At 37.0% G+C, this 10319-nt stretch overlaps 1 protein-coding gene across 1 annotated transcript; it reads left to right on the top strand.

The window, feature by feature from the left end:
• Positions 1-6975: 6975 nt before the first annotated feature.
• C1H6orf52 (chromosome 1 C6orf52 homolog) lies at positions 6976-10047 on the top strand. Its single transcript, XM_043975413.1, has 4 exons — positions 6976-7046; positions 7662-7851; positions 8483-8519; positions 9807-10047. Exons 1-4 carry the CDS (start codon positions 6976-6978, stop codon positions 9947-9949), a joined length of 441 nt encoding a protein of 146 aa, XP_043831348.1. The 3' UTR covers positions 9950-10047.
• Positions 10048-10319: the final 272 nt, after the last annotated feature.

Below are 10319 nucleotides of genomic sequence, written 5' to 3'. Positions count from 1 at the left end.
ATCTAATGAGTGGTCACCAATAAATTATAAGCTTTAGCAAGAGTTTAGACTTTTAAGCATTTATTAAGGAGAATAAGAATTTGGTGAAGAGAGAGAAAGAGGCCTAGATGCCTACTGCTATCTATCTCAGAGAGCCAGCATTTTTGCTCCACTCTCCACGAGAGTCCTCATGAAAAAGAGTGAGCCACCCCTTCTTCATCCCACAAGCTTACTGTGAAAACTGGAAACGTCCTGTCCCCCCCACACACAGCTCCAAACTAATTGGCTGATAGCTTTGATAGACAGTACCCACGAGTAAATGTCACTTCCTGACGCCAAGGAACTGACCTCCCAAGCCACATGGCTTGCCCTCAGACATCTTCTCCTCATGGTGGAGCTTTCTTACAGTAACTCTCCAGCAGGTGGAGTCACTCCAATTGTTACATAGTGAATAAATACAAATACATCCAAAACAGTTTGAGAGGAAGAACATTAGCAGTTAGAAAGAGCAGGAAAGGCTTCATCCAGAACATGGTGCTTCACCTGTGTCTTAAAGAAAGTGAGAGACTCTGGGGCAAAGGCATTAAAATGGAAGATGGAGTGTTGTGTGAAGAACTGAGAAGAGACCATTTTGGCTGGATCAAAGGGTGGCAGGGAGAGTAGTCAATAAACATTTATTAAGCACCTACTATGTGCCAGGCACTGTGCTAAGTGCTGGGGATACAAATGTGAAAAAAGACAGACCCTGCCCTTGAGGAGCTTAAAAGCTAATGGAGCAATACTACCCAGAAAAGAATGCTGAAAAAAAGCAAGGGATTATGGGTAAAGTACCCGGTATGGGGGAATGATGGAGAAACCAAGTAAATTCAAAATGAATGTAACTGGGTAGAAAAAGGGGAGGTGTCTGGAGAAATATCAGTTGTCTTCTCTCCTCAAATGGAGGAGTTGTCCAATTGTCCAATCAGAGGGGCAGATGGTACTGATTAGGCAGAAGTAGTAATTGTTTTAATTATAATGGAAAGAACACTGGCTATGGAGTCAAAGGAACTGAATTAAAATCTTATCTCTAATGTTTACTACAAACATATTTTTAAATCCTACATGATTTTTTGATAGACATTTAAAACACTGATCATCTAATTATTACTATCGAAAAAGGCTTTCTGGGACTGTTTTTTGTAAAACTCTGGGAGAGAGAATAGAGAAGAAGAAACTTTGTTTTTTCATCTTGTGTCCATCTTCCATCAGTAGACAGAGTCAAGAAGCGTCTTCAAGCTCCAGATGCCTGCTCCCCTGGCTCCTCCTAAGATTTTGGTGGGATGCTGTTACTGAATAGAGTGATTGGAGTTGTCAGATTCCAGAAAGACTACCCTGAGTTGAGGGTGATTGTTAGTGAAACAATGCAAGCACCACCAGAACATTTTCCTATCCTCTTGTCTTAGTTCCAAGGAAGGTGTCGAGTTTCCCATCCACTGCCAGATTCATCCACATTCTCTCTCTCTTCCTTTCTTCTGTAGGTGAAGAACTCAAATGAGGACAAGCTGATTCTCCCTCATTAGCCAACAGTGAGAGCCAATACCATCTTTTTTCTGCCCAATAAAATGTTCTCCTCCCGCCCCTTATCCTGTTCATTTTCTTTTCATTTCTAACATTTTGTTACTTTTCATATAAAAGAAAACCCAGCAATCACCAAATCCTTGTCTGATTTGATTAATGCTAACACAGGTAGAAATTAGGGGAAAAGTTTGGATCTTAGCAGAAGAATGGAAGATATATCCCTTTTTCAGCATGGCTGAAGTTCAAAGGGAAAAAGAAGTAACATAATCCACTTAGAGTTTAAGCCCAGTGGAAGCATTTTTTTTCCCTTTTTTTTTTTTTTGTGGGGCAGTGAGGGTTAAGTGACTTGCCCAAGGTCACACACCCAGTAAGTGTCAAGTGTCTGAGGTCAGATTTGAACTCAGGTCCTCCTGAATCCAGGGCCGATGCTTTATCCACTGCACCACCTAGCTGCCCCCAGAGGCATATTAAAACCTTTAAGGCATACCTTTAGGCAAGTTTTGGTAAACAGGAGAACCTAAAAGCAGAGAAAAAAAAATATATATATACATAGGCAAAAACTGAGTCATAAAGGGAGGGAGGAGGTGTTCAGCTCTCAGTGGCAGCACCCATCTCTTGCCTGATGTGATATCCTAGTTTGATGTCTTCAAGAGATAAGAACTGGGGCCTCTTGATAAGAGGGAGACCTACAGCTATTTGAGCTGCAAGAGTCTGTATGGTGATCTACAGAGATCACATAATCTCCTTGTATTCCTTTTAGGTGGGAGCTACTGCCTTTAAAATGTTACATGTGGGGTCACACTCTTTAAAATGCAACAAACAAAAACTACCTGAATGGTAGGATTAAGCAAAATGTTTCAATTGCATGCATGCATGCATGCATGCATTCATTCTTTACTTCTTCATTTATTTATATATTTATTTATTCATTCATTTATTGTTTGTCTATTGCAGGGCAATGAGGGTTAAGTAACCTGCCCAGGATCACACAGCCAGTAAGTGTCAAGTGTCTGAGGTCAGATTTGAACTCAGGTCCTACTGAATCCAGGGCCGGTGCTCTATCCACTGTACCACCTAGCTGCCCCCCATTGTATTTATTACTAATGTAAATAAGATTAAAAACTAAAAGATAGAAAGTAATCAAAATATCATAACTGTAGTTTCTTTCTCAATATATCCTACTTTTCCACCAGTCTGTTCACAAAACTTGATCTAAAAGGCAACAACCTAATAAATCGACACCAATTGTTATAACTAAATTTGCAATGCAATGATACTAATGCATTTGTTCTTATATATTATATTTGTGTTATAGATCAGTTTCAATGATGAGTGGGATATTTTTTATTCTGATTTTGAAAATGTGAAGGTTATAGTTTCTATGTAAGTCCCACAGTTTCTCAGTTATTTCCTTATCTCACTCCATTGACTTTTTTTTTTTTTAGTGAGGCAATTGGGGTTAAGTGACTTGCCCACGGTCACACAGCTAGTAAGTATTAAGTGTCTGAGGCTGGATTTGAACTCAGGTACTCCTGAATGCAGGGCCAGTGCTCTATCCACTGCGCCACCTGGCTGTCTTGCCATTGACTTTTTTTTTTTAATTAATAAAGTATTTTTTTTTCAGTTACATGTAAAGATAGTTCTCAACCTTTGTTTATACAAGCTTTACAATTTCATATTTTTCTCCCTCCCTCCCCCCTCCCCTAGACAGCAGGTAATCTGATATAGGTTATTTATTTATATATATATACACATAATAACATTAATCCTATTTCTGCATTAGTCATGTTATAAGAGAAAAAAATCAGAGCAATGATGGAAAACCTCAAAATAGAAAAAAAAAACAACAGCATCAAAAACAAAAGAAATAGTATGAGTCACTTAGCATCTATACTCTGCAGTTTGTTTTTTTTTTCCTGGATTTGGAGATCCTCTTCCATCACGAGTTCCCTGGAACTCTTCTGTGCCATTGCATTGGTGAGAAGAATATAGTCCATCTCAGTAGATCAACACTCAGTGTTGATGTTACTGTGTACAATGTTCTTCTAGTTCTGCTCATCTCACTCATCATCAGCTCATACAAGACCCTCCAGGTTTCTCTGAACTCCTCCTGCTCATCATTTCTTATAGCACAATAGTATTCCATTGTATTCATATACCACAACTTGTCCAGCCATTCCCCAATTGATGGGCACCCCCTCAACTTCCAATTCTTTGCCACCATGTAAAGAGCTGCTATAAATATTTTTGTACATGTGGATCCCTTTCCCCCTTCCATGATCTCTTTGGGAAAAAGACCCAAAAGTGGTATTGCTGGGTCAAAGGGTATGCACAGCTTTATCGTCCTTTGGGCATAATTCCAAATTGCTCTCCAGAATGGTTGGATCAGTTCACAGCTCCACCAACAATGGATTAGTGTTCCAATTTTCCCACAGCTTTTCCAACATTTATTATTTTCCTTTTTTGTCATTTTAGCCAATCTGATAGGTGTCAGGTGGTACCTCAGAGTTGTTTTTATTTGCATCTCTCTAACCATTAGAGATTTAGAGCATTTTTTCATATGGGAATAGATAGCTTTGGTTTCTTCATCAGAAAACTGCCTGTTCATATCCTTTGACCATTTCTCAATTGGGGAATGACTTGGGTTCCTATAAATTTGATTTAGTTCCCTATATATTTTAGTGATGAGGCCTTTATCAGAAGTACTGGCCTCAAAAATTGTTTCCCAGCTTTCTGCCTCCCTTCTAATTTTGGATGCATTGCTTCTGTTTGTACAAAAATTTTTTAATTTAATGTAATCAAAATCATCCACTTTGCATTTTATAATATACTCTATCTCTTGTTTGGTCAAAAACTGTTTTCCTTTCCAAAGATCTGATAGGTAGACTATTCCTTTCTCTCCTAATTTACCTATGGTATCACCTCTTATGTCTAAATCGTGTATCCATTTTGACCTTATTTTAATATAAGGTGTAAGATGTTGGTCGCCATTGACTTTTAAGTATGCAACTACTCAGGGGAAGGAGAAGAGAAGAAAATATAACCTAAAGTTTAGTTATCATTGCATTTTATAGGGCAGATAGGTGACAGAGTGAATAGAGTGATGGGCCTGAGGTTAGAAAGACCAAAGTTCAAATCTGACCTCAGACACTTAACTAGCTGTGTAACCATGGGGATGTCACTTAATTCTGTTTGCTTCAGTTTCCTCATCTCTAAAATGAACTGGAGAAGGAAATGGCAAACCAATCCAGTATCTCTGCCAAGAAAATCCCAAATGTAGTGCTGAAGACTTGGACGCTACTGAACAACAAATGCGTTTTGTAGGGTAGCAAGGGGTGGAAAGTTCATGATTAGAAATTGTGAAGTTAAATAATTGATGATTTCTTTTGAATAATCAGAAAAGGTTTTATGGTATTCAGGAGTTACTTGACCAGGATTCACTTGTTGGTAAAGTGATAAAGTGATACTGATGTGGGAGGGGAAGGTGGACTGGCCATATGCCTGTTCAAGGTTCTCTTCCAAGGGACCTTTGCAATTCTATGAAATATGGCTTTAGTTGACATGAAGTGTGAAAAAATTTGGAATTTTTTAGACTTTTGAGCTAGTGTAATTTTGACCATAAAATAATAAATGTTCAAATTTTTATAGCAATTTGAGGTTGGCTGTGTTATTTTTCTCACAACAACCCCATGAAGTTATTGTGGAAAATGTGTACTTATTTTACATAGGAGGAAAGCAAGGTTCAGAGATACTCGTGCTAAGGGAGCCTGTGTCATTCAGGATTTGAACCCAGAACTTCTGAATCTAGATCTAGGGCTCTTTCTACTTTTACCAAACTTAATGGCTTAGAATGTTAGTAGAAAGTTGTTAGACTTGTAGTTACTTTTTGATAATGTGACCTGATTTCTGTTTTCATAATTATATTTAGGCAAGAGTAAATGCTACTTTTTGAGTATAATTATAATAAAACAATATTTTGAAACCCTGTCTGTTTTTGCAAAGGACCTATATAAAGGGCATTCTTTCATATGCATTGTCACTGCTGTAAATGTATGTATTTATCAGATTCTCTTTGAATTCTAGAAGATGACAGTCACAAAAGTAAAAACAATCACCACTTAAATTTCTGATAGAGAATTCTAGGGAATTCAGTATTAAACAAAAAAAAAATTTGTAGTATTCCCCTTCGAGGCATAGAAAGCTCCTGAACTCTGATTGTTTGAATATATTACTTTTCTTGCTTACATTAAAATGTAATAAACATTATAAAATTGGATATTTTAGTAAAAAAAATTGTGTTTATCTTAGCAGAAAACTAACGAGCCTCCACTCCTGTCACTGTTAACAGCTAAATGCAATTTGTAGTCCTTCTCCAGTTCATTTTACAGATGAGGAAAATGAAGCAAACAGGGTTAAGTGACTTCCCCATGGTTACACAACTAGTTAAGTGTCTGAGGTCAGATTTGAATTTAGGTCTTCCTGACTTCAGGCCCAGCACTCTATTCATTCTTTTCTCTATTGAAACACTTTATGGATTCTTGTTTAAAAAAATGACCCCATAAATTAAATTCTTTTTATGTATTACAGGATCATAGACAACTTATTGGAAGGGATCTTATATACCAACTAGCTCAGTGCCTGGCATTCAGTAGGCTTGTCAATTAATGAATAGCCCCTCTTTATTGAAGGATTGATGGATTAATCCCTTATTTCATGAATCAAGAACCTGAGGTCCAGAAAGATTAAGTGATTGATCCAAGAAAGTAGATTGTAAGGAACAGGGTTAGTATATAAGCCCAGGGCCCCTGGACCCTACCAGGAGGATTCTTTCCACTATACCACACTGCTTCTTATCTTCCCATAATTTTGTTCTCTTTCTCTTTTCTCTCTCTTCTCTTTTAAATCTGAGTTGCAACTATTGTGGTTCCTATTATCAATAGCACCAAAGTTGTTGATTCTTTTTACTCCTTTAACATTTTCTACAAGACATGGCCAGAAAACAGTTTGTACTAATCAGTTACATACTCCTTTCATCTGCCAAACAGTACATCAGTTTAATGACATAATGATTACAACCAGAGGAAAAAACTAAGCACAACCACACACAGAAAATGCCCTAGAGAGATACTGTTATTTCATGTTTAATTTCTTATCAGAAGACTAGAAAGGAAATAAACATCAGATTGTACAGAGTTAGCCTTTAATTTTTGCTTATTAGTATGTTGTGACTTTACCTATTATTGTGTGAAAGTTGTGTATAGTGAGAATTTTGCTATTAATCAGAGTGAAAACAGCTGAGTTAACTGTGAAGCAGGTGTATTTGGTGTTTGTCAAAAATTGGTTGTAGTATTTGTTTGGAAAGGCAGGAAGGTTTGGTCAAGGAAGCAACTTCAACATTGGGCTTTGCCACTGTTATTTAAAACTAGAGCTTCAGTATCAATGGCTGGGATTTCGAATTCTCTAGATTTTGATTTAATTCAACAAAGCAATTATTTCTGGTACTGGCAACGGTGAGATTCTTTTCCCTCCCCAACCTTTTTTTATCTTTTTAAATACCTACAAAGAGAAATGAAAGACATAAGTAATTTAGGTCTTATGTAACTTCTGACCACTTAAATGTTTTTAAATTGCCTCTTGAAACATGAAACTTAAATCATCTTGCACTGATGATTTTTAAAAATTAGAAATGTAACTCTTTGGCAGGGGAGGGGAGGTGCTGTTATTTGTTTTTTTGTTTTTGTTTTTGTTTTTTAGTGAGGCAATTGGGGTTAAGTGACTTGCCCAGGGTCACACAGCTAGTAAGTGTTAAGTGTCTGAGGCCGGATTTGAACTCAGGTACTTCTGACTCCAGGGCCAGTGCTCTATCCACTGCACCACCTAGCTGCCCCAGTGCTGTTATTTGTAATTTATTTTAGGGGACTGAACTTGAAGCTAAAAGGGACCTTAGAGATCACCTAATCTGACTCCTCATTTTTCAGATGAGGAAACCGAGTCCCGGTCAGGATAGTAACTCATAGTCACACAGGTAGCAGAATTGAGATTCAAACTAAGGTTTTCTGACCCCCAAGCTAGCAGTCTTTCTACTATGCTACAATGCCTTTTCTCATGATTTTGTTCTCTATTAGGATGAAGACTGAGTTACAACTTGACCACTATGGTACCCATTACCAACAGCACCAAACCTGTTATTTGCAGTCAGATTTTGAACCATATTTTGAATATAACTATAACTATATATTTTATGAGAATGTTCAGAAAGTCTCCTCTGCGAAGGAGAACGCTAAAGATCTAGCTGAAATTCCATCTGGGTCAGAGGTAATTATTTATCTCAGTGGATTCATTGTACCTTTTATTCCCTGCACTTAAATATTGTTCTATAAACACAAAAGTTCACACTCCAATATGCTTTTCTATTACCTAATGTGTTTCATTGAGAAATGAGTTGAAAATGCAATTACCTTTATGCAAAAGTTAATTTTATGGTAGGAATTTACTATATGGCTCGAATAATTACAGTTAAGTCAGTATTTCAGGTTTTGAGCTCTCAGAATGTCTCATTATGGCTTTTGAAAAGGACATGCTGCCTTTCACATTGTTGTGTAATGAGAAACATTGTTTTTTAAATGACAAACTATTTGTAAGGAAAGTGTATCTAAGGATATGTGACCTTTTTTAGAAGATAGATGCAAGAATTTTAGAAATGGGATAGGATTTTAACAATCATTTCTAGTTCTTCATTATACAGATGAAAAAAAAGTTGGTATGTGATCAGGGTCCTCCCCCCTCCCCTGTTATAGTTTACATATATTGTAATTCTTTGTGGGTTCATACCTCAGACTCCCCAGGCACCCTTAACTAACAGAAAAATGTTCTAGAGATATGAATGATTAAGTAATTAGGTTTATAGTAGTAGCCTTTCTTTTAAGATCTTGATGCTTCATTTTAGGCTTGGACTACAAATAATGATGAAGAGCAAACTGAAGGTAATGGCAATTCTAATCTATCTGCTGCTTTGACTGTATATTAAAATGATCCTTGTTGTAGTGTTAGACAGCAGCTGAAAAGTAAAACTTTTTATCAGGTGTTAAGGCTGTTTTAGTTTTGCATAGCCCACAATGTAATTTATTAAGTATTGGTGAGATGGGATGTAATGAAGGTGTATAGTAATTGTTATGGAACCAGTATTTAGTATTTAAGGTAAAACTATAGAAAGAATACCAGATAACCAGGAGTCAGCTGGACTGGGGTCTGAATCCTGGCTCTTCCATAAAAATGACAGTGCAACTTTCATCAAGTCAATTTGCCTGTTTATGCCATAGTTCAACCCCAAAATGATAGGGTTGGATTAGATGCTAAGATCTCTCCCAACACTACTGATACATGGTGCTAAATTTTGGGGTTTTTTTCTTCTTTACCCTACCACTTCAGAATATGGTAGTGAGTGCCTTGTTCTTGTTTCACTTGGCAAAGATAGTTTTTTCCAGTAAGAACTAACAGCTATTTCAAAATGTGGGGAGGTGGGAGCTTAGGTGGGGATAATGATGATAATGAGAAGATGAAGGGAAAATATGTTCCTTTAATTTTCCTAAATAAGGGAGAGAACAGGGTTGGGGGGTGGGGAAGTGTGAAAATATGGGAGCAGGTAGGTGGCGCAGTGGATAGAGCACCTGCCCTGTAGTCAAGAGGACCTGTGTTCAAATATGATCTCAGACACTTGATTCTTACTAGCTGTGTAACCCCGGGCAAGTTACTTAACTCTGATTGCCTCACAAAAAAGGAGGAAGATATGTGGGAAAATTTAAAACTTTCTGCTGAAGTGTGCAGGGAACTCTTAATAGCCCGTGACAAATTTAAAAAATCAGCCTTATATCTTGAGTTAGAGATACCCATCTTACATTTCAGAGGTTCTCACTCTTTAGTTACTATTTAAACATGAAAGTAGAAGTTTAATATTTGAAAATAATGTATTAAAGTGGTACATTTCTTAAAGTTTTGGACAAAAGAGAGAGTATTTGTTGCAAATCTAAATGACAGTTTTTAATTAAAATAAGTGTGAGGACTCTCCAAAAATGAAAAGTTTTCTTTTCAAAAGGTATTTTAAACTTCAATTTTCCTATTATTTGACCATGTTACAAGTTTTTTTAGTATGTTATATTTTTAAAGACTACATAATTCTCATTTAAGATTATTTGGGGACAGTCATTGAAAGTATCAGCTGTTTTATTGTTTGGTGAAACTAGCCAGCCTTCATGCACTATTGGCTTTTGCAGATCCACAGATTCCCTTGGATATTGAGAAACTCAACAAGGAGTTTATGGTGGGAAGTGAAGAGCTCTATGACTCCCTAATGAATTGTCACTGGCAGCCTCTGGATACTGTTGCTTCTAGAATCCCAAATAGCATTCAGGAGTAGCTCTGCAAATGCAGAGCAATTCCCATTGAGGTGTTATCCAATGTCTATATTGGTACTTTTTGGGGTGGGTCAGAAGTGGCATTTTGTTTTCTCACAGACATTTGTTTGAATATAATTGTTGGGAGGATTGGAGCATAGTGATATAATGAAGAGTTACCTCCATAAAAATAAAGATACTTAACCAGTAAATGCATTTTACTCGTTATTTAGGATGCAGGTTAGCAACTCCAGGCCACATTTGAAAATTGTGCTTTCCATGGATAACTGATATCAGATTACTTGCCCTCTTGGGGAGGAGAGGGAGGGAGAAAAATTTAGAACTTAGAATCTTATAAATGTTGAAAATTGCCTCTATGTGTAATTGGAAAAA

The sequence above is a fragment of the Dromiciops gliroides genome, chromosome 1 (genome assembly GCF_019393635.1).
Source record: "Dromiciops gliroides isolate mDroGli1 chromosome 1, mDroGli1.pri, whole genome shotgun sequence".
Classification (NCBI taxonomy): domain Eukaryota; kingdom Metazoa; phylum Chordata; class Mammalia; order Microbiotheria; family Microbiotheriidae; genus Dromiciops; species Dromiciops gliroides.
This window is presented reverse-complemented; position numbering and strand designations above follow the sequence as displayed.